Source organism: Schistocerca gregaria, chromosome 2 (assembly GCF_023897955.1).
Source record: "Schistocerca gregaria isolate iqSchGreg1 chromosome 2, iqSchGreg1.2, whole genome shotgun sequence".
NCBI lineage: Eukaryota > Metazoa > Arthropoda > Insecta > Orthoptera > Acrididae > Schistocerca > Schistocerca gregaria.
This window is the reverse complement of record NC_064921.1, coordinates 711973024-711998821: the sequence shown is the minus strand read 5'-3', so window position 1 is coordinate 711998821 and position 25798 is coordinate 711973024. Positions and strand designations below refer to the sequence as shown.

At 38.0% G+C, this 25798-nt stretch overlaps 1 protein-coding gene across 1 annotated transcript in view; it reads right to left on the bottom strand.

Moving 5' to 3' along the window:
- Positions 1–25798, bottom strand: part of LOC126335948 (guanylate cyclase 32E-like) — a 437004-nt gene that overhangs the window by 126950 nt on the left and 284256 nt on the right. Inside the window, exons 18-20 of the mRNA XM_049999424.1 lie at positions 20045–20185; positions 19838–19961; positions 5001–5244 (exon numbers count right to left, since the gene is read on the bottom strand). Of these exons, the coding sequence (XP_049855381.1) occupies positions 5001–5244; positions 19838–19961; positions 20045–20185 (509 nt within the window). The remainder of the gene's footprint in view (positions 1–5000; positions 5245–19837; positions 19962–20044; positions 20186–25798) is intronic.

Sequence of the window (25798 nt, the reverse complement as noted above, 5' to 3'; positions counted from 1 at the left end):
AGGTCTTGCATCTGGGTCTTCCACAGGGATATGATCCTTGTGGCAAGGGGTTGGGATTGGGAGTGGCATAGGGATGGACTAGGATGTTTGGTGGGTGACACAACAACACTTTAGGAGGGATGGGAAGGATCTCAGGTAGGATGTCCCTCATTTCAGTGCATGATAATAAGTATGATGATAGCTAATCAAAGCCCTGGAAAAGGATGTGGTTCACTTGTTTCAGTTCAATGTGGTATTAAGTGATAAAGGGGGCACTCCTTTGTGGCTTCTTCATGGAGATGGTGGGAGGACTGAGGTGTGAGGGGAAATGGCATGAGAGATGTGTTTGTGGCCTAGGTCTGGGGGATAGTGCCCATCTGTGAAGGCTTTGGTGAGACCCTCAGAATACTGGCCAAAGGAGTTCTTGTCAAAGCAGATATGCTGGCCCTGGGTGGCAGGCTGTATGGGAGGAATATTTTTGTGTGAAAGGGATGACAGCTGTCGAAATGCAGGTACTGTTGGTGATTGGTGTGGACAGAGGTGTGGATGGAGAAATCAGAGAGGAGGAGGTCAATGTCTAGGAAGGTGGCACACCAGGTTGAGGAGGACCTGATGAAGCAGATGGGAGAGAAGATGTTGAGATTGTGAAGGAATGAAGATAAGGTGTCTTGGCCCTGAACACAGATCACAAACATATCATCAGTCAGTCTGCACCAGGCAAGAGGTTTGGTGTTTTTGGAGACTAAGAAGGTCTGCTTTCGATGTCCCATAAATAGGGTGGCATAAACAGGTGCCATGTGGGTGCCCATGGCTGTGCTCCGGATTTGTTTGTATACCCTCTATCCAAAGGAGACGTAGTTGTAGGTTAGGATGAAGTTAGTAAGATGTAAGAGGAATGAGGTAGTGGGTTAGAAGTCTGAAGAACATTGGGAAAGGTAGTGTTCAATAGCGGTAAGACTGTGGACATGAGATGTGTTGGTGTATAGAAGGCGTGAAGGAATTGGTTGGTAGCTTTGATGTGGGAGGCTAGATTATGGTTTAAATGGCTCTAACCACTATGGGACTTAACATTTGAGGTCATCTGTCCCCTACACATAGAACTACTTAAACCTGACTAACATAAGGACATCACACACATCCTTGCCTGAGGCAGAATTTGAACCTGCAACCAAAGCAAAAGTGTGGTTCTGGACTGAAGCACCTAGAATCGCTCAACCACAGCAGCTGGTGCTAGATTATGGGCAATTGGTTGGAAGTGTTGGTTAATAAGGGCCAAAAGTCTTTCAGTGGAAGCACAATAACCAGACATAAGGGGCGTTCGGGATGGCTGTGTTGGCAGAGTTCGTGGGTGGAGGAGTCAGATAATTAGCAGAGGGCTTCTGCCAGGTAGTATTTGCAGTTCATAACAACAGTAATGGAACCTTTGGTTTCAGACAGGCTTATTAGGTCAGGATTATTTTTGAGGTCATGTATGGCTGTTCTGTTTTCTGCTAAAACATTGATGTTCTGAGGAAGGACCTGGTGAAGAATGGCGAGGCTAAGCTGGAGGTAAGGTAAGGAATTACTGGAATTAGTTGGCTTTGGTTAGAGGGATTGGCAGCAAAGAAGTGTTTACATTGCACAGATCAGAAGGAAGCAAGTAGGTCTTTTTCAAGTGCAGCATGGTTAAATTTGGGTGTAGGGCTACAGGTGAGGCCTTTGGATAGGATAAAACTTCTGTGGAGCTGAGGATATTGATGGAAAGGTTAACAACAGTGTTATGGTCATGTTTTAGCTCTGGATTTGGTGGGGTGTTGGTAGGGAGTCTTGGAGGATGTGTCAAATTGAAAAGGTTAGGTAGGAAGGGTTTTAGGTGCTATGAGGAGTGGACAAGGAGGAACACTCTGGGTGTTGTACGGGTTAGAAATTGGTGCCTCGAGGCAGCAGTAGGATGTCCGAAGGTTGGATAACTTATTGAGGTGGTGTATGGAATGCTCCCCCAAGTGCTGGGGAGCAAGGCATTCAATTTCAAAGGTGTGATGCATGAAGCAAGGATTACACAGCAGCAACATCTTGCAGAGGTGGTAGAGGACGTTCTGGGATGCCTGTGCCATGGAGATGCATTTCTGCACTACCATGTTTGCGAGAGCCAGGGTCTGGTAGAATATAAAAAGGTGAATTTTTAAGGTTAGCCCGTTTGGGCGGGCAGGTTTGATTGAGTGGAGAGGGGGGGGGGGGGGGGGGGAGGCTCTATGCTTTGGGCAGCAATTAAGATATTGGATGCAGGACTGAGTTTTAACAAGGGAAAGGATACTTTCCTGAACTGGTGCAGAAAGGTGGAGCAGGGTCCATTGTGGCAGGAATGGTGTAAAGGAAATGGGAATGGTGCAGAAATGGAAAAATAGGTCTTGATGGTTGTGAGAGGAGCTGCATAAAAGAAAACATGCATAAAAAATATGTAAAGACACCCAAAAATACCTACCGATACATAAAAATATACACAAATATGTAAAAATATGCAGAAATGAATAAAGCTGCATGAAACTGTAAAAATATGTGCAAATGCACTAAAAACGTACAGAAACATGGAAGAAGTGGAACAGATGAGGTATGGGAGTGTGTGAGTTTTGCAATAAGGGTAGAGAGGGGGGAAAGGAGTTGGATCAGGTAGAAGATCCAAATTCATGTGGTACAGGCAGGTGTGGAAAATAAAATGCTGAAGCATGTCAGGAAGAGGGCTAAGATGGGGTCAATAGGGATATGTGTGATGTCCTTCGGATAGTTAGGTTTAAGTAGTTCTAAGTTCTAGTGGACAGATGACCTCAAGTCCCATAGTGCTCAGAGCCATTTGAACCATTTTAACACTTCAGTGTTGTTCGAACCTACAGGTAACACATCTAGCAGCCCACCTCTGAATTGCTACATTGTCTTCCTTTAATCCAACTTGGGGTGGATCCCAAACACACAAGCAGTACTCAATAATAGGTGGCACTAGTGTCCTTTGTGTGGTTACCTTTACAGATGAACCACACTTTCCTAAAATTCACCCAATAAACCAAAGTCATCCATTCACCCTTCCTACTTGCTTGTTCCATTTCCCAGTGCTTTTCAACATTACACCGAAATATCTAAATGACTTGACTATGTCAAGTCTTATGCTATTAATGCTGAATTCAAACACTGTGGGTTTGTTTTCCCTACTCACTGCATTAACTCACATTTTCTACACTTAGAGCCAAGTGTAATTCATCATAACATCTAAAAATTTTGTCTAAGTCATCTTATATTATCCTACAGCCACACATCTTCAACACTTTCCCACACAACCCAGTATCATCAGAAAACAGTTGCAGATTGCTGCCCACCCTGTCTGCCAGATTATTTCTGTATACTGAAAATAATTGCAGTCCTATCACACTTCCCTGCAGCACTTCTGACATTACGCATGTTTCAGACAAACATTTGCCATCGAGGACAACATACTGGGTGTTACTACTTAAGAAGTCTTCGATTCACTCACATATCTGGGAACCTGTTGCATATGTCTATACCTTTTTTTAACAGTCTGCATTGGGGTACCATGTCAAATAATGTGCACCAAGTCACTGTCAATGACCTGTGGCATGACATTATCTACACATTTGTTCACAAAATGAACTATAGGTTTACTGTGAACAAACATTTTGGAGGAGCTGGTTGAATCAAGCAGACATATTTGTTTCAGACCACTAGCAAGCACTTGTCAAATAGTCATCTAATAAAGTATCATCACTTGCAGTCTCCAATGGAATACTGCATCATTCTTGATCACTTTCTGAGTTCCTAAATTCAGGATCAAACTGAGGATCTTTACTGTAATCCATTTTTGAATGCACTGACTAAACAATATGGAACAGAGACTGAGGGCACACTCTTGTTGAGCACACAGGTAAGGCAATATATAGTGACAATCTCAACTAACCCCTTACTGGCAGGCCACAAATACCAGACTGGATGTTCTCTAGTGGTTCAACACCCAGCTGTCAGCCCTGCAGGGATATATACAAAGTTTTAGTTTTCCAAATACATATGAGATAACATGGGACTTTGCATTAAACGGTTAATTGTTGTTATTTGTCAATGTACTAGACAGGACTATGTGATAGTAGCTTCTCTTTAGCTTCTCTTTACTGTAGTGTTTGTTGAATCATTCTTCATCATTGAACATCCTTTTTTATGATGAACATCATTGTACATGATGGTAATTAAAAAAACATGACTTATTTGTATGAGTAAATAATGTAGTGAAATTCATAACCATAGTTCACATCCAGAATGTAAATTGATTACGTGGGTAACATATTGTGAGATTAAACTGGTGGTAGACTGCACAGTGTCTGTGAGGCAGAAGATCACAGGACAGTGATCTACCAAAACGAAAAGGACAAAGAATCAACTTTGTCTGATGTTCCTGCAACGTTTATTTTACAAATATTTTGTGAAGCACTGTGAGAACATACGTTTTATCATTTGGGAACACTTCAGAACACATTTTTGCTTTATAGTTTACTGATTATAAAAGCTTAAAAGCCCAGTATGATTTCCTGAGCTTTAAAATGTCTATTCGTCTGCAAGTGAGTTGTTTTAGTCCTTAGATTTGGTTTATTGTTTCAATACTAGAATTGCTGTTATTGCAAGAAAATCACCACAGGTGCCAAATAAAATTCGTAAAGGAAAACAATTGGAACAATAATGGAAAGAAAAGATAGTGTTTATGATCAAATTAGCATTGTTTGCCACTCCTTTTACAACTATTAATTTTTTAAACTATCATTGTCCTCCTCCTAAATTACATTTGCTACCTATGTAGGCTTGTTGTTAAGCTGCCTGAAAACACACACATTACTTCTCCTATTTTACTTGATTGAATTTTTCTGACATGGTTAGGCTCTTTACTACTCAGAAGCAAATTATATGTTTTCAAACAACAAAATCATTGATTGTAGCACCACTTAGCCTACAGAATAATAATTTCATGAACTAAAATTTTGATTTTAAAATACCTGAATGTATGCCAATACGTAGTTTCAGAGTTTCACCAGCTCTATGAGGAATTTTGAAAGATTTTATTCTTGTGAGTAGGTGCAGTGCCATTGAAGCTATCTCACCCGCATGTCGGTCACCATTACGCACAGGTAGACCACTTACTACCATGTATGCATCACCAATAGTCTCAACTTTATAGACATCATAATTGGAGATAATTGAATCAAAGCAAGTGTACAGATCATTCAGCAAGTCAACAACCTGAAAATAATAAGCAGTTTTAAAAGCTATTCAGTAAACAGCTTGATGCAGTATTAAATTTCTTAACTTCTTAAAATAATTAACTCATAATAAGTGGAGATTTTAATTTACATTTTCTGGGGGATTGTGACTCAAGATCCATACTAGAGTCTCTTACCACTCCTTATGATCTCATTCCCTTAGTACAGTTTCCAACCAGGGTTATGGGTACCAGCAGCACTGCTGTTGGTAACATTTTCATAGATACTACCACACTAGCAAATCATAGTATAAATCCAGTTTTTAATGGCCTTTCAGATCATGATGCCCAGTTGGTTACATTTAATATAGTGGGGTCTGATCCAACTAATAAAAAGAAGTGGGAAACTATACGAATAATAAACGAAACAGGAATCGCAGTTATAAAGAAACTGTCTGGGGAATACAGACTGGAGAGATGTACACAATTAATCTGGGATAAATGAAAAATATAACTGTTTCTCTTTAAGAAACTTGGTATTTTAACTACTACTTCTCATTGATGTCCATTGTCATTTCCAACATGTCTCTTTTTACACAAAATAGTGCAAAAATGATTATAATACCAGGACCAAAAACCATCTGTATAAGGGCAATAAAAGCTTGATATTAGTACAAAAGGAGTCAAATACATGGGCACTCATATATTCAATAAAGCATATATTCAATAAAGCATTTCCTGTTGGCCAACACCTTCTACTCCATCGCTGAATAGCTTCACAAGGATTATAGCTCATAACTCAGTGTGCATTAGAATTGTACAATATCCATGAATCTGAGAAAAAAAATCCTGGAGACTCCTCTCCAAGGGATCCATGGAAAACGATAAATGTAATGTAACAGTACAGACAAATTTCTAAGCCAAAAAGCATAATACCTCCTGAGTACACTTAAATCTATTTTTATGGTCTTTATGGTCTTAATCATCATTCTTTGTCTATCTACAGTGTAATTTAAAAATTGAAATGTATGTATATCTGTATGTTTAACTGTATATTCATTCAGAAGTCAAGTATGATAACTCATACATAAAGTTATATGTTAGCTAATCTATTCCTGTTATTTGTATGATAAGAACAATGTACTTGTGCACTAAACAATAATTTGTAAAAATTTGAGTTGTTCTATATCCAGAGATATATTCTCATATGGATCTACAGAACTCAAAATAAATAAATAAAATGATATATTCCCCAGAGTATAACTACACTAGGACATCATTTATTTCACATTATTTGCAAAAGTATTTTCTAGGTTCTCCCGGTTTACATCAACAGAATGGAGTCATGTTAGAAATAAATATTAACAACACCATACAGGCATGACAGAAAAGCCTCTCTTTCCATTATCCAGTGAAGGTCAACTCTAATTTCAAACTAAAAAACTATATCCTATTGTAATCTCTGTCATACAATTTTTGACAATAAAACTTGCCACTGCACTTAGTCTACTGCTTTTAAATAGAGCCAAGCTCAACAAACCCACCCGATTATGTAACATCAGTAGTGTTACAAGTCTTTACTCCATTAACAGCTGCAGATAGATTGGGGTTTAACACAAGATATTGTTGCATAACCTCCTGATTGTGAAATTTATCCTACTAGCAATCCAGCTCTTGTTGGTGAAATATTGGTTTTGAAAGTTTCTTCCAAGTAGAGATATTGTGCAACAAATTCACTAAAATGAATGGCTTTTAACATTTAAAAAATTACTATTAAAATGGGAAAATTGAAAGCTAAGACACTGTACTGTCACCACAATCTACATTATTAAATTTCTAAAATAGTGACTGTGTCCCTGTTGCAGGTTGTCTGTCTAATCGGATCCAGGGGCAACGAAAATTAGACTTTTAGTATATCATACAGTTATCAAAAGAAGTTACAACTTTAAAATGCTGTCATTATCTACACTTCAGCGGTATAACCTTATGTAAAAGGTTTAACATGATAAGTCAACTACTCAAGTTAAAAACAGTGGATACTTCTCGAAGCAGCAATTACCGAGACTATATTCATCCAGTATTTCAGAATGAGAGCACTTGGTGGCTTTCAATAAACTTGACACATAATTTCAAACACTTTCAAAACTTTTTTCACTGTCATGGCCCACAAAAAAATGAAAAGAAAACAATTATTACTTACTACAATTTAGCTGTTCAAGGAATAAAACATCAGCATAGGGTATGATATTTTAATTTTTTATTGGTTTACTGCAAACCTTGTTTGCAGACAATATCTAAATGTTCCACTGAATTTACCTGCAAAATTGTATCATTGTATCCTACACAGTTCAGGAGATATGACATCATAAACGATTCAGCTGCCTGAAAATGTACCTTTTATTAAAATGGAGCACATGTTACCAAACTACTCATCCACTGTTTGATAATAAGAGTTGTTTTATACATTTAAGTTCATTTCTTTGAACGATTGGGAGGGGGGAGTATTACTGGTAATTTAAACTAAAGCAGCAACACTAGAATGATAGATCCACTTCTCTCTCATTCACAATTTTCAAAATTCATTGGAACATAAGGCATGTGGACTATAGTCTGGCTAAAATTATTTGTACTATACCCTAACCACATCCAGTCATCAACAGTGGGAATTATAACATCTGAAGAGTAAAAACCATTCAAGATCAGAACACAAGCCAGAAAGTAAACTGCCCTTGTAGTCAAGAGATCAGACAAGAAGACATTCCCCTAAATGCTCGAATGTCTAGGTGACTGAGTATCTGCATATCAAGTTGCTAAGCTAGTAATCACAAAAATGACTTCAGACAGTGGCCACCTTAACTTGGTGCCTTGGAAAACCAGATCCTCTCTTCAGTACACATGGTGTGGACGTCCCTGTTGAAGGCTGTCATACCTAGTTCGCTGGCTGCCAGCATCATTGGTTCTGCATCCTCCACTGCCACGGCATTATCAGCAGGCACATAAATCAAATGCCTCCACCTTTAATGGCCAGTAAGGACAAAAGCATCCAGGTTTATGTCTTAACTGTCTGTGGAGAGGAGAGGGAGAAACTGGAAGCATTGCCAGAAGTTCAAAATACGACAACTGTTCTTCAGCATGAAAGGTACTAATATGTGATTATTAGGATTAGTATGACATGAAGTGTAGATCTCAGGGGTCAGGTTGCCATATTTACAGACTTACATCAATTTTGTAACATTCTTATTTCATGTTTCTGGTCACTTTAAAACTAAATTTATTATATTGCCTCATACTTTGTCATTAATTTCATTTCAATTTATCAAGTTCAAAAACATCTCTGCTTATCTCTAATTGATATTTACATGTAAATTATAAACATTTCTCATTTTGAAATTCTAGAATACTTTTCACGAGAACTGAAATTAGCTTTAATTTGCATTCAGGTAAAAACACTGATGTACACACGGGGAACATTTCCCAGCCAATAACTTTCATGATGTAACCGATTTTGTAAAATGTATTGTTATTTAACTTATTTTGAAAATTTCACTGCTAAAAAGCACTGAACCAATCAAGGCTTTTTATTCCAACATAAAAAGAACAAATTACTGCTTAATACTTTGCCATCAGTTTGTGAATGCCAATAAGATTTTGATCAGAATCCTCAAATTTTCTGTCCGCAATAATGGGTGATGTCCCCAGTAGTTACTGAAATGATATGTAAGTAGTAATGCATTAGCCATGTGGAAGTGAGTTTTGTAACAGTTTTTGTGCATGAAACCTGTGCCAGTTGAAGCGATAAATATGTCATTGTAAAAGTGAAACTTCATGTCAATCTGATTATTTAAAATATCTCTTAGCATACCTATTCATTACCTATGCTGTGAAGATCTTCGAAAGTTGAAGCAAATTTGGTGAAGCAGATAGTCTCAATTCTTTTAGTCACTGGAGTTCACCAAGAAAACAAAGATGATTATTTTCCACTAACTGTTACACCCACAAAAATGGCATATTAACTTGAAATAAACTGGGATTGCACCAATTTGCCACAGTTATTTCAGCTCTGTTCAACATGCTGTGAAGGAAGCATTGGAGGGAGCGGCTCAACCTTCAGTGGCTGTTCCTGCCGCATGGTGGATGAGGAGCACCATGTGATCTTATGTCACAATCAGGATGTACTGTGGAAAATTTCATTGAATCATATGCACATATGGGGGGAATTGATGTCACTCATACAGGGTGATGACGCAGACCTGACTCCTGATGTGACAGCTGACTATACTTCTTTTCAGTTGTAATTGGTTTCTGTTACTCGTGCACCTTTCACCTCTGATAGAGACCTCAAAAAGTTCATGACCCCTGTGCTGGACTATTATGTCTTCTGTCCATCCTGGGTAGCACCCAAACTTGAGGACCGGAACCAACACACTCTTTCTGAAACAGGGTGTAAAATGGGACTTTAGGTGTGGGGGAGGGCACAAAACAGATCCATCAACATACAGGGCCACTGGACTAAGTCCATTAACTGAGATGGTATGGTACATGGCTAAGAAATGCAAAATAGCCTCCTCCACTAAAATGGTTTTCACTGCCTTCCTCATTTGGATATTAAAAATCTGGATCATCCACTCCATCTCTGAGATGGATGCTGGATGGAAGAAGCAGTGATCAGGTGGTGGATACCACTGCAGTGACAGAATGTCTGAAATTCCAATGCTGTAAACTGGCTGGAATTATAGCATGACTGGTGCACCCTCTATGGCCCTGATGGTGTAGCTTGCAGTAATAGTGCACATTGTGCTATATAGGGGAAGTTTGACACTACATCCACCAGTATCAACCATATCTCCCCAAGAGAGGGACTGGTCAAATCCACATTTACTCTATCCCACAGCTGAGTTGGTTGAGAACACGACAAAAACTTCTGGGGAGTGATTGCTTGGTCCAGCAAACAGGCATGACACTGTCTCACTGCACTTTCAGTATGGGTGCTTATTGCAGCCCAATATACATGCCACCAAGATAATGCTTACATGCGAGCATCCTCCAGTGAGAAGAACACAGCAACTGAAGGGTGCGTGGAAGGAGTGAGGCAGGAACTACCACATAGCACTCATCATGCTCCGTTGTAAGAAATGACACTCCATGATGTACATTGAGGCCAATCTTTCATACTTATATTAGATCGAAAATTGGGATTGGCATCCTTAGGAAGGTGCACAGGCCATTCACATTGAACTGATACCACAATGATGCACAACAGTGGGTCATGACTTGTGGCTACCGCTACTTCCTTCGTGATGATGGGAAAATCTTGCAGTATCATGTCTAACACATCATGAAGCACAAAAAAACTGTTTCCTCCCTATCAGAATCTGCATTGGGACCCATGGCCAACCTGGACGATGCATCAACATTTGCATACTATATGGTGGGACCAAAACTGGATATCATAAAAATAACTGCCAATAAATAGCACCCAATGTGCAGTCTCTATGCTGTCTTGTCACTCAGCTTGCAGATTGAACTATGATACCATTCATTTATGACCCATCACCATGTGAAATTTGGTGTGATACAGGAAAACACAAAACTTCTTAACACCACATATTATGGCTAACATATCCTTCTTTATTTGGGAGTAATTCTTTTGGTTAGATGAGAGAGGCTTAGAAGTGAAAGCAGTCATCTGTTCTGACCCGTCCAGACTTCTGTGGAACAGTATGGCACCAATCCCAAACTGCAATGCATCAGCAGTCAGTATTAGGCTTTTCCTGGGATAAAAGGTAGCCAGGCAAGGAGCAGTGAGTAAACAACGTTTTAGCCACAAGAAAGATCACAGCCAGCTAATCTGAATCCTGGTAAAGAAGCCTCCCAATTGTCAAATTATTTAGATGGTGCTCTAATATACCAATAATTTCAGTCAGATCTAGAAGCAGTTCACTAACTTTATCTCTAATACCTATTATATTTTGATGAAATATGCCAATTCCTTCTCTACTTGGAAACATTACATCCTGTGAAGGTGAGCCCTTAGTTCAAGAGACTTCCTTTAAGCTGGTATATCTATCAGCTAACTTCAATCTAAAAAAGGTGCAGCTATAACGCCAACTACTGTCGGAATTTTTCCTGGAGTGATCCCACCACCCCCACCACCCACTACACTGTCACCTACAAGCTTTGCCAGCCGCCCCTTCCCATACCTATTGAGGTGCAGGCCATGCTTAACTGTCACACCTCTGTATACCAACATCAAAAACACATAATCAAGAGATAAAACAAGAAGAGAGTCTCCTAAACATGCAAACATCTAAGTCATCGAATATCAGCATGTCATGTTGCTAAGCTAGTAACAGATAACAGAGCCAGTGGCTCCTTTTTTGGCACCTCAGTAACCATAGGCTCTCTCCAGTACATGTATCATGGGTGCCCACTGTTGACGGCCATCGTACCCAGTTTGCTAGCTGCCAATGTTGTTGGTTCTGCATCCTCCATTGCCATGACATTATTGGCAGGCGCAGATACCAAAATTTTATAGCTGGCACTTCATGTGTTGAAGCTGTATTCCTCCAATCAGAGTGATCAATGTCAAGCCTGCACTGTTTGCCAATCAAAACTGCCACAAGTAATGATCAATTCACTTCAGTTTTGATGTCTGGCTTTTCTCCTTGATTAATTTGTTTAAATGTATTTTTTTTCCCAAGCTTTTATTGCTTCATTTTCATCATCATACTGACTTTTTAAATTGATCTTATTTTGTCTCCCTATCATTCTTCTTTGTCTGGCATCTGCCTGTGTCACTTCTAATCTGTAACCCAGTACCAACCATGACTGCTCATCAGTTGGTATCACATCAGCTTGTGTAGCCCGTGTGAGGATAGTTTCAAATTTACATTTTGCTTTTAGTGGAAATACTGAAGTTTTTCTGTCTTGAGTTTTCTCATAAAGTTCAGGTTTAATTGCCTTGAACAAAGTGAGTGTGATTAATACCTCTGTCACTGATTGCCAACACCTATTTTCTTGGATACATTGCTCACCACAAGGTTGTAGGTTCAGATATGAATGGAAATTGAGGGCTACAAAATGCATTGTCTCCCACAGATCAGTGATTAGTCACTTAAAAACAATCCTGGACAGAGCATCTGGCATTGACACCATACCTGACAGCAGCCACTTCCATCACAGCTCCGCATTTCATGAACAGCACTCAGCACTTGTAAAGTTAACTGCCATGCGGGAGACTGTACGTCTGTCATCCATGAATGCCCAAATACCTTGCTTGGTGAACAGGTCATATCTCATCAATTGGTTCGTCCATAGTGTTGCATGTTCAGTGAAGGAAGGCAGAGTGTGGAGATGGAACTCAAAGTGGGCATCCTTCCACTTCCATGAATCAAAACAACGTGGTGTTAGCAGACAGCTGCATAACAGTGTCAGACTGCATACTGGCTGTGCTCAGAACCATCATATAATCCATGATACGTTGAGTTACTGGAAACTGCCTGCAAGATGGGTGCCAAGAAACTTGATCCTAGATCACAAGAGTGCTAGAAGGGAAAGAAGCCTCAATATATGATGTGGTATATGCAAGAGTGAAATGAGTTACTGTTCATAATCATCACAGGCATTGAGACATAAGTGTATCACTTTACCCCTGAATCCAAGGCCACCTCAGTGAGGAGGAAGTATCCCAGTTCTCTAGTGAAGAAAAACTCAAAGTGTCACCCTCCCCAGGAAAGGATGTGGCCAAAATTCTGAAATACAAAATGCGTGACTCCTTGATTTCCTTCAGCAAGGACCCATCAATGCAGCATGCTACTGTGACACCCTCATCAAACTCAGATCCACCAGTCAATGAAAGAGAACAGAGCTCTAGAGTGAAGGTGTTGTGCTCTTGGATGACAATGCAAAACTTATATAACTTGGCTCACAAAGAATCAGATTCATCACTTCAGATGGGAAAGATTGGATCACCTGGCCTATGGCCCTGATCTTACCTCGCAGGAACTTCACCTGTACTCTGGATTGAAAACCACACTCTCTTTCACACACACACACACACACACACACACACACACAGACACACACACACACACACACACACACACACACACACAAACAAACACTCTATCTAAGATATTCTTAAACAACCAAGAGGTATTAAATGTAAGTACTGTTAGATTTGTGGATATGTGACTTGCAGAAAATTTTAAATGGACTACTGTGATGAATCAGTCAGCAAAGTCAGCAACTCAATTCTTGTGTTACTCTTACCTTCACTTCATATGGTAGTCTGGAATGATATTGGGAAAAGCTCATCATGTAGTAGAAATATATTTAGAGTTAAGTAAGGCAGTTTGTGTAACGTGTAAATTGTTTCAAATGTTATTATCTATGATATATCATTGTACCATATTTTATAGACCATAAGACACACCTTAGTTTTTAAGCATTTTTTTAAAATAACATTTTTACCATTTTTGTTATTAGATTGCAAAGCCAGACTAAGAGAAATTCTTAATTTATAATATCAAACTGACCTTTAAAATCCCTGAAAATCATCATCTGAACTTTCTTCTTCTTTTTCTTCCTATTCATAGTCATCATTGTCCTCTTCATATATAAGATGGTCTTCACTGCCATCGAGCCTTACTTATGCTGCACTTCTTGAAAGATTTAACAATAATGTCTTCTCCCACTCTAGACCATGACGGTTTTATCCACTGACACACTTGTTAGACTGCAGGACATTTAAAAGCTCCCTTTGGTGTGAATTCATGTTAGGTTTCATCCTGCATCCATTTGTTCCATTCCTCTCTCATATACACATTAAATGGTTTATTTATCGAGAATTCAAAAGATTGCAACTATGAAGTAAGTCCTTCCATAATAATGACAAGCTCTGTATTTCCTTATCCCAGTTTCTCTTTCACAGAATTTTTCAAATGACTGCTAAATTGATCTAGCACAAGGAGAGAACTGTTATTCATTAAAGCACCTTCCATTCTCACCCACACTCTGTTAATCCATAATTTCATACCTGCCTCATCTGCTCAACTTCTGTCATGTATGTAAATAATAACACCTGGTGGTATTTACGAGGGTTTTGGCATTGTTTTGGAATTGAAAATGGTCACTGAATTAAGTTTAGTATCATCAGCACAACATGAATGGACAACAGTTTCATATCCACTTGGTTGTATAGTTACAGTTTTAGCACCTTTCATGGTAACAGTTCTGTTACTCGGTACATCAAATGTCGGAGGAGTTGCATTCATATTTGCTATCTCGCTTACTTTCACATTGTTTTTCTTTAGATGTTGAATAATAAAATGATGGAAAGATGATATTTTCTCTGCATATTCTTGTGGTATTTTGTGAAATATCTTGGCTTTGGTTCACATGCTAAGCCCTTGAAACTTCATAAACCTGTAGCACAAACTAACACCATCCTTAAAGTCTGTTAAGTTACAATGTAGTGCTAGCTTATGAGTGCGTATCTGAATCACATTTGTATCAAATTCAATGCCATTTTGATGGTATCCTTCAATCCATTTTAGTATGTTGCCTTCTAGTTTTGGCCATTTTGCATTCAGTTCTTTATTTGTACATTTAGTCTTCCTCATGTTTTCAGTTCTTCTTTAGTAGCCTGCCAATTGCGAATGGTTTTTTCTGTTGGTGGAGGGCTGAAATGCTGCTCAGCTGCTCTGTTTCCATGTTATTCTGCATATTATATTACTTTCAATTTATAGCCTACATCATATGAATACCATTTTTTTTCATTATTATGAAACTATCTAGCAACAAAAATATTGCTCTGCCACCTATAGCACAATCACTTTCAATTAAAGTTCACTAGCACCATAGATGGAATTATGCATCATAGACAGTGCTAGACAGTGTTCTGGGTTTGGGATGGTGGGGCAGAAGCGAGACACTGTTAACAAGCTTGTGGATCCCCAAAACTCATGTTTGTCACATTGGTGCACTGCAGCTGCCAATATTGCCAGATAGAGATAGGTTTCCCACGGCATAGAATATATGTCCATTTTTAAGACTGGCTGGAATTTTAAATCAAACACTAGACATTTTGATATTAATTTTGAGGATACAATGCACCTAAATTTGCAAGGAAATTTTTCAGAGAAAAAAGTATGTCTTATAGTCTGTAAAATATGGTACATGTTGAGATACAACAATGCTAATAAACTGAAATAAATAGATCTGCTGATATACACATAATTCAATATAGAACAGCTTGTTAACAAAAACATGTTCCATCTGTTGATATAAGGAAATATATCAATGTACCAACTGAAATTAAAGAATCAAAAATGCAAAGAGTTTTTCTATTTTTTTTTTCTTTTTTTTTTAAGGCAATTCGATCACACTAAAGCACTCATAACCTAAATTACTTTTCTATATGGATGATGATTTATGTTATAAATAATTATCAGCTAAGTATTTACTGCCTACGAAGCGCTTGATGTGTGTAACTTTGGGCAGTGTGTATGCAAATGTCTTCTTTGTTTATATTACTTGCATACACAATGTATCACATTCAACATTGCATTGTACATTTTAATCTTCATCAGTAAAAGAAACAGGCACTTTTATTTCAATGTAATTAGTCAGAATCGTATGTAATGTGACATGTTATACTCCATTTATTATGTAGACATTTTTGTTATTCTTTTACCGGTAAAAATTTATCTCTGACTTCCCTAAAATTATACATAGAAATCAGAGTACATCTATCTCTGGAGTAGACATTCAGATGCTTAATGAATAACATGACTTTGACTGACATAAGCTTTGTCCGTAAGTGCTCTGCAGTTTTTGACAGTGGCGTAGCGTGAGGGGAGACTTCGAGACTTAGTCTCCCCTGTAATCATGCTTAAAAAAGATGCAATAGTAATTCATAACAAAAATATAGATAACCTTCTGCTAAGAGCTCTAAATGTGCAAAGACATCAGTCTTGTAGCCCGTGCTGCACCCTGAGTATTGGTGTATTTGCCTGCTTGAGACTCAACTACTCTCAGTCTGTGCCTCCCTTCCCTTACCTGGCTGTGAGCACCTGCGCCCCCTCCACTTCCGCTCTTCCACGAAGGCAGGTGTGCTGCAGTTGTTGGCTGGTATTGAGACTAGTCTCTGCCGCTTCTATTCTGGCTTTTAACACGGAAGTGAACAGTTGCGCAGTTTGTGTTCATAGTCATTCTTGTGTGATTTTGCCAACATGAGTGAGCGAGCAACTGAACAACTTACAGAATTTTTTTAAAAAATGCCTTTTTCTACATTAACATACCATACGAAAAAAAAGTGCAAATTGAAGGACAAATGACCCACTCCTACACTCAGTGTTGTTTTAAGTGAAGCCAAACAAAAACTCACTTTTCAGAAAGCCTGGTACGAAAAGTATACTTGGCTCATGGTGAATGCAGTTAATAACAGATTATATTGTTATATATGTCTTCTGTTTGGTTCTGAAAAGTAATGGTGCAATGAGGGCATTTGTACAATAAAGAACTTTGACAGGAAAGCACCAAAGCATCAGATATCAAAACGTCACCTGCAGAACAAAGAATATTTTCAGTTATTGGGCAAAAGTAGAATTGAGTATGCCCTTTCTGAAGCCGCTTGTCTGAATGCAATAAAATTCCACGAACAAGTTGCATCCAACAGGACAGTATTGGCTTGCATTATTCAGGCAATTGTATTTCTATGTAAACAAGAACTAGCCTTTCATGGCCATCGAGAAGATGAATCCTCCAGCTATAATGGTAACTATCTGGAATTGTTGGATTTACTAGCTCAAGGAGAACAGTTAATCCAAGACAATCTGTCATCTTCAATCTTTAAAGGAACTTCTCCAGATTTACAGAATTATGTAATAGAAATGGTAATTCTGGCAGTTAATGGGAAAATAAGATCTGAAATTCAGAACAACAATTTCATTTCGATTCAAGCTGATGAAATATTAGACGTGCCATGCAAGAGTCAAATGAGTATAATATTCAGATACCGTATTGCAGACAAAAGATTCGTTGGATTTTATGATGCTTCTGGAGATAAAATTGCTGAAGGTTTGTCAAACATTATTCATGCAGTATTGAAAGAATGGAATGTGGAAAGAAAAGTGGTTAGTCAAACATATGATGGCACTTCAGTAATGGTGGGCAGAGAAAGGGTACTACAACAATTAGTGAAGCAATTCTGTCCCTGTGCACTGTTTATTCATTGTTACGCACATCAACTGAATTTGGTACTGTTACATGCCTCCAAAATCATATGACAAGTACGCATGTTTGTAAGTGATTTTACTGCATTTCATTCGTTTTTCGTGGAAATCATCAAAACGAACCGTATTGCTAACTGAGAAAGGATTTAAACTGCCACATGCAAGAAACACTTGATGGAACTTTCATTCCAGGGCAGTTTCAACAATATCTAATCATTTCTCAGAGCTACATAGAGTTTTTGATTATACAATTGATGATACAGACTCTCAGTGGGACCCAGAATCTTTGAACTGTGCTGTGGGGATGAAATGACGGATGGATGATCCTATGCTTGTCTACTTGCTTTGTTTCTACCGAGGGTGCTTTGTTTATGTTGTTCATTTCTTTAATGTTCTTCTGTCAAAATATGTCAGTATAATTGCTTCGCACGACAAAATAAGAACTATTTTGAGAAACTTATGACAATTAAGAATGGAAACATTCATTGACGAATGCATTAAATGCAGTTTGTTTTTGAATGGCAACTTATCATTCTGTGAAAAGACATCTCTCAGGGCACTAACTTTCGAGATACTGGATTTGCAAATTGTTCAGAGGGAAAGAAGATTTCAAGAGTTTCCCCAAATTCAGTTTGTGAACTTTTGAACGAAAAGTGTTTCCCGAACCTTCAAAAAAAATTCCCAAAGTTGAAACTGCTTCAGTTATTAGAACAGTACCCTTTTTTTCAGACAAGAACAACTTGAAAATGCACTGTGTAACATATACACTGACGTGAAAAAACACTTATCTCCAAGAATTCTCTTAAAGTACATTGTCAATAATGATTTAGACTCTGTTTATGAAGAAACAACGAAGTTCCTGCATTTGGTTTTGACCCTACCCACAACTACAGCAAGCAGTGAACAAAGCATGAGTACACTTAAACGAGTGAAGAATTATTTAAGGAATTCAATGTCCAACACCTGGCTGTCGTGTTTGAGCATGTTAGTAATAGAAAAGACACTACTTGGAGAGCTATCCAGTGGTCAGATCTTTGTAGACCAAGTTATAGACTCATTCGTGGAAAGAATGCACTTCTGTTCAAGAAAATATAAATGCTTCTTCTCTTGCTGCTGGAGTTCTACAAATTTGTCATAGTTTCTTGGACAAGTTAGTTATTATTATTATTATTATTAGCGGTGGTAGTAGTAGTAGTAGTAGTAGTAGTAGTAGTAGTAGTTGTTGTTGTTGTTGTTATTATTGTTTTATTTGATGCATTTTGTTTCATTTGTTTAAATTTTTGTTTATTGTACTATTTTGTCTCCCTATAATAAATGTAGAGTCTCCCCAACCTTTACAACCATGCTACACCACTGATTTTTGAACCTCATGACATTTAACATATACTGAGAGATACGTACAGTTCTAAAGTACCATGAATTTTGTATGTATATTTTGTACTATATTAAAAATTTACATTCAGAATCTGAAATGAAACTTTGTTAAATGCTCTGAAAAGGAAAATGTAAGGGCACTTTGGTTTGTTACAACAAGGGAATTGACAGAATAGCCATGTACCACATTTCATCATATTTCTGAGTCTCTCTTTTCATAAACTGTGCAGTAGGGGCACTGAAAACAACTTCATTGCATGACAATGCTAATGAAACTGCTTCCAAAAATTTGGTACTCTGTCATGCAGAAAATTAGTGTTACACTACATGTTCATCGATTCCAACCCTCCCCTCAAATTTTCTCTATCAATTTTTCTCTTTATAATTAATAAGCATGCAATAATATTGAACATTTCAATGCATTTATTTAGTATATTGCAAATTCTTATTACATTATGAAATAAATATTATGAAATTTATTTGAAAACTGAGTCAATGTACAGCAAAACTAACATTAAAAATTTGCATTTTCTGCTCTGTACACACACACACACGCACAAACACGCACACGCACACACACACACACACACACACACACACACACACACACACTTATGCACTTCTCCCTTTGAAAAGCTTCATAACCTGGATTGTGAGTAACTGAATCCAGTTTCCATTCTTCCCTTTCTTTCCCCTCTCTCCTCCCTGATGAAGGAACGTAAATTTTCGGTTCTGTTTGTTGTGTATCTATCGGCTGTACTGAGCTGAGGTAAGTACTGGCCAGCCCCTCTATCTCTTTGTTAGTATTTGTTTCATATCTTTATATGAGATTTTCCAAGTATGTGTAACATTAGTTCACAATGTAAATAAACAGTGTTATGCTGAAGTCATGCAACTATCCAAGTCTAATGTTGAGGATATTAACAGTACACTGTGCTCAGGTCAGAGATATGCCTACTCTGTGGTAGCAATTGTACAATAATATGATGTCTCGGGCCAATAAAAATACAATACAAGAGCAGACCTGTAATGGAGTGCTGACAGCAGATAACTCAGTAAATCCAACAATGTCACTGAAGTAAATTGTAACACAGTCAAAACTCTCTGCTTCAACGGGATCACCTCTTTTTAATGCCTCTGCCACAGTTCTGTAAATAAAGCCATAAAATTAGAATCTACCCTAACAAGTTCATATATAAATGTCTATCAGTTTATAAGTATATGGCAATACTTGGGCAACATTCGATGCAAAAGAGCATCAGTTTTCTTCTTTTCCTCTGTAAGTTGATTTGTTCGCTCTTGCACTAATTCTTCCAAATTGTAAGCATACTTTTCCATAATAGCCAACATATTGTCAAAAATATTTGGTTTTCTGAAAAATCAATTTAAAATTATAACTAATTTTCATTTTAATAAAATAAATATAATAGACAAATACATTTAACATAAATTCATACACTGATTATGTCAGTCAGCAAAAGCTAAGGTTTCTATATATGATTTCTACAAAGTTTGGCACAGCTAAGTAGAATTGATATCATAGCATAATATGGGAAAATTTATGTATCCAAATACTATTTTCCTCTCTCACTACAAGTTTGTCTTATTTCATAACCTCATTCTCTTCCTCTCCCTCTTCCCCATCCCCCCACCACCACCCTTCCCACCACCTGAAAATTAAAAAAAAATATGGAATGGAGTTACAGACACTAAAAAAAACTTTTTTAACAAATTTTCCTGTAATGCATAAAAAGATATCAACAACATTGGCTCAACTGCAGCACAAATATCTTATAAGCACAAATAAAATGAACTAACTTGTTAATTAGTACATGTTTTTAGAGCATTTGAATGTAATACTACATCATTTTGGACAGACTGATTTGTAAGCTATGCAAGATAATTTGTTTTTTATCTGTAACCATTTCATGACCGAATAATTTTTTGCTCAGTTCTTTAAATTTTTGTTCTGTATTTTGCTTAAAGAATAGCTTCTAAAGTGAAATGTATAAAAATTGTATGATTGCTACAACCAGTTTTCTTAATATTTTAAATGGGACTTATATGTCCCATTGGTCATTAGGTGGGAGTATTGCATAGGTTTGAATAAAAACAGAGCATAAGAGAGAACATTTAATTTCAGCTGCAACTTTTACAAAAAAATTATTAATTTATGTGACCAGTTTATACAAATACAAGGGTTATATTGCAAATGATGTATGATGTTGATTTTACCAATGCCTATATCAGGAACATTTATTTTCTATGAAATTTTTCGAAGGAGGTATGTGCACATAGAAGAACTTTGTAGCGAATGCATATCATGTTGACTCATGCTTCCTTATGCTTTGTGCTGCAGAACCTGCAGTATTTCCTTGTGTCTTTTACTGGGAAATGTTTTCCCGCTTGAAGGCGAACTTCATCTGGTACACTTTTGACACCTGGCTTGTTTCTTATTAGAAAATTTGGTCTTCCTCTTCTTTTAATTTCATGAGCTACTGTTAGTTGTCTAATAAGTGAAGGAGAAAGGATAACTGGTTATGTCCTCTTCCATGCATACAGTTCCACATTATGAAACTGTTAAAAATTTCCAGGTCAGTTACAAAAAAGAAAAGATGATGCCACCACTTTAGAGATCGCCTTCCAATTGCATACCTCTCATACATCTCATCAAAGTAATTCACACCTCCCATAACTGCTTTAGTACAGAGGACATCTGCTGAAGTGCCATCTCTGTTTTTCCTATTGACAAAGGTTACATTTTTTGGGCTATGATAAGTACTTAGTATTATCACAGTCTTGTTGTTTTGGCATTTTACTGCTGAGACACATCCCTTTGCTTTGAACATAAACTGCTCCAATTGTAATTTGCCTTGTTTATTCATCATACCAGGAAGTCCCTTCCTGTTTGTCTTCACTGTTCCTGTTACAGTAAATTCTTTTTATTGATATATTTAAAAAGAAGTTTTGTGTTAAATTATTAATCAACATCATATATGAGCATAATGTTTTGTTTATCTCTTTTTTCCCTCCCCCATGAACCATGGACCTTGCCATTGGAGGAGAGGCTTGCGTGCCTCAGCGATACAGATGGCCATACTGTAGTTGCAACCACAAAAGAGGGGTATCTGTTGAGAGGCCAGACAAATGTGTGGTTCCTGAAGAGGGGCAGCAGCCTTTTCAGTAGTTGCAGGGACAACAGTCTGGATGATTGACTGATCTGGCCTTGTAGCACTAACCAAAATGGCCTTCCTGTGCTGGCACTGCGAACAGCTGAAAGCAAGGGAAAACTACAGCAGTAATTTTTCCTGACGGCATGCAGCTTTACTGTATGGTTAAATGATGATGGAGTTCTCTTGGGTAAAATATTCTGGAGGTAAAATAATCCCCCATTTGGATCTCCAGGTTGGGAATACTCAGTAGGACGTTGTTATCAGGAGAAAGAAAACTGGTATTCTATGGATCGGAGTGTGGAATACCAGATCCCTTAATCGGGCAGGTAGGTTAGAAAATTTAAAAAGGGAAATGGATAGGTTAAAGTTAGATATAGTGAGAATTAGTGAAGTTTGGTGGCAGGAGGAACAAGACTTTTGGTCAGGTGAATACAGGGTTATAAATACAAAATCAAGTAGGGGTTATGCAGGAGTATGTTTAATAACAAATAAGAAAATAGGAGTGCGGGTAAGCTACTACAAACAGCACGGTGAATGCATTATTGTGGCCAAGATAGACATGAAGCCCACGCCTACTACAGTAGTACAAGTTTATATGCCAGCTAGCTCTGCAGATGATGAAGAAATTGATGAAATGTATGATGAGATAAAAGAAATTTTTCAGGTAGTGAAGAGAGATGAAAATTTAATAGTCATGGGTGACTGGAATTCGGGATTAGGAAAAGGGAGAGAAGGAAACATAGTAGGTGAATATGGATTGGGGCTAAGAAATGAAAGAGAAAGCCACCTGGTAGAATTTTGCACAGAGCATAACTGAATCATAGCTAACACTTGGTTCAAGAATCATAAAAGAAGGTTGTACACATGGAAGAATCCAGGAGATACTACAAATTATCAGATAGATTATATCATGGTAAGACAGAGATTTAGGAACCAGGTTTTAGATTGTAAGACATTTCCAGGGGCAGATGTGGACTCTGACCACAACCTATTGGTTATGAACTGTAGATTACAACTGAAGAAACTGCAAAAAGGTGGGAATTTAAGGAGATGGGACCTGGATAAACTGACTAAACCAGAAATAGTACATAGTTTCAGGGAGAGCATAAGGGAACAATTGACAAGAATGGGGAAAAGAAATACAGTATGAGAAGAATGGGTAGCTTTGAGGAATGAAACAGTAAGGACAGCAGAGGATCAAGTAGGTAAAAAGACGAGGGCTAGTAGAAATCCTTGAGTAACAGAAGAGTTACTAAATTTAATTGATGAAAGGAAAAAATACAAAAATGCAGTAAGTGAAGCAGGCAGAAAGGAATACAAACGTCTCAAAAATGAGATCGACAGGAAGTGCAAAATGGCTAAGCAGGGATGGCTAGAGGACAAATGTAAGGATGTAGAGGCTTATCTCACTAGGGGTAAGATAGATACTGCCTACAGGAAAATTAAAGAGACCTTTGGAGAAAAGAGAACCACTTGCATGAATATCAAGAGCTCAGATGGAAACCCAGTTCTAAGCAGAGAAGGGAAAGCAGAAAGGTGGAAGGAGTATATAGAGGATCTATACAAGGGTGATGTACTTGAGGACAATATTATGGAAATGGAAGAGGATGTAGATGAAGATGAAATGGGAGATACGATACTGCGTGAAGAGTTTGACAGAGTACTGAAAGACCTGAGTTGAAACAAGGCCCAAGGAGTAGACAACATTCCATTAGAACTACTGACGGCCTTGGGTGAGCCAGTCCTGACAAAACTTTACCATCTGCTGAGCAAGATGTATGAGGCAGGCGAAATACCCTCAGACTTCAAGAAGAATATAATTATTCTAATCCCAAAGAAAGCCGGTGTTGACAGACGTGAAAATTACTGAACTATCAGTTTAATAAGTCACAGCTGCAAAATAATAACACAAATTCTTTACAGACAAATGGAAAAACTGGTAGAGGCCAACCTTGGGGAAGATCAGTTTGGATTCCATTGAAATATTGGAACATGTGAGGCAATACTGACCTTATGACTTATCTTAGAAGAAAGATTAAGGAAAGACAAACCTATGTTTCTAGCATTTGTAGACTTAGAGAAAGCTTTTGACAATGTTGACAACCAGATGGCAGTTATAAGAGTCGAGGGGCATGGTAGGGAAGCAGTGGTTGGGAAGGGAGTGAGACAGGGTTGTAGCCTCTTCCCGATGTTATTCAATCTGTAAAGAAAAATTCAGAGTAGGTATTAAAATCCATGGAGAAGTAATAAAAACTTTGAGATTCGCCGATGACATTGTAATTGTGTCAAAGACAGCAAAGGACTTGGATGGGCAGTTGAACGGAATGGACAGTGTCTTGAAAGGAGGATATAAGATGAACATCAACAAAAGCAAAACAAGGATAATGGAATGACAAGAAGAGAATAGAAACTTTCGAAATATGGTGCTACAGGAGAATGCTGAAGATTAGATAGGTAGATCACATAACTAATGAGGAGGTATTGAATAGAATTGGGGAGGAGTTTGTGGCACAACTTGACAAGAAGAAGGGATCGGTTGGTAGGACATGTTGTGAGGTATCAAGGGATCACCAATTTAATACTGGAGGGCAGCGTGGAGGGTAAAAATCGTAGAGGGACACCAAGAGATGAATACACTAAGCAGATTCAGAAGGATGTAGGATGCAGTAAGCACTGGGAGATGAAGAAGCTTGCACAGGATAGAGTAGCATGGAGAGCTGCATCTGACCAGTCTCAGGACCGAAGACCACAACAACAACAACATCTCTGTTTCTTTTTTTGAGACACTACACTCACACTTCTACCACTACACTGACACTTTTACTCTTAGGTGTCCCCCCCTCCCCCCGCTTAAGCTCCTTGGTTAAGTGACTTCTTGTGTAAACAGTGCCTCCAGATTCAGAAAGAAATATAAGCATTTGAAAACCAAACTCACCACTTTTTGTCAGCACCTGATCTTTATTGAGAATAAATAAGTTTTTTTTCTCAACAAAATACAACAGTTTATGGGTCCCAGTTACGTGTGTAAAAACATGTGGAAAAAGTGACAGATACAGTTTTCTTTTAACTCATATTTGTGAGTGTGTTCTTGGTTTCAGAGTTGAAATGGATCTGATAAAACATATGAAGCCATTGAATAGTGAAACTGATTGGCCAATGTGGAAGAAAAAAATATGAGATCTAACTGACTATCATAAAGGAGCTTCAGACATAACTGATGACAAGTCAGTAAAACCTGAGGTGAAGGTGCTAATGATCCAGCAATAAGGGATCATAAAGCGAATAGTCGATTACAAGTGCAGTTACAGACACTGTGTATCAGAAGATCATGGACAAAGAAACGGCAAGAATGTCAGGCATTGAAGCAGAATTACAAAGCCTCATCAGAGGACCAGCTGTTCAAGATTGGTTCAGATTTTTTCACATATAATTGGACTCAGGGTGAAGACATCTCCACACACATAGCGAAGTTAACAAGTCTGTGGAATGAACTGAACAATGGGCTTAAAGCAAAGGGAGAAACTGTGCTACCTGATCTGATATTGGGGTAATTTCCAGGAATGAATGCCTATTGAAGTCGGTGAGTCCAAACGATACATATAGAACGTGCAATCATAAATCGACCATGCGACTCCAGTGGTGGGCGTTGTGATCATTGATTTGTGATCACCATTTTTATCTGTTTTCCGTCATTCCCTTACTTGCTCTAAATTACATACCTCCACGAATTATTTGTGAGTTGTTAGGGAAAGCCAGACGATTTACGTCGTTAGTGAGTGGGATGTCTGGTGTTCTTGATGTTTCTTCGGTGG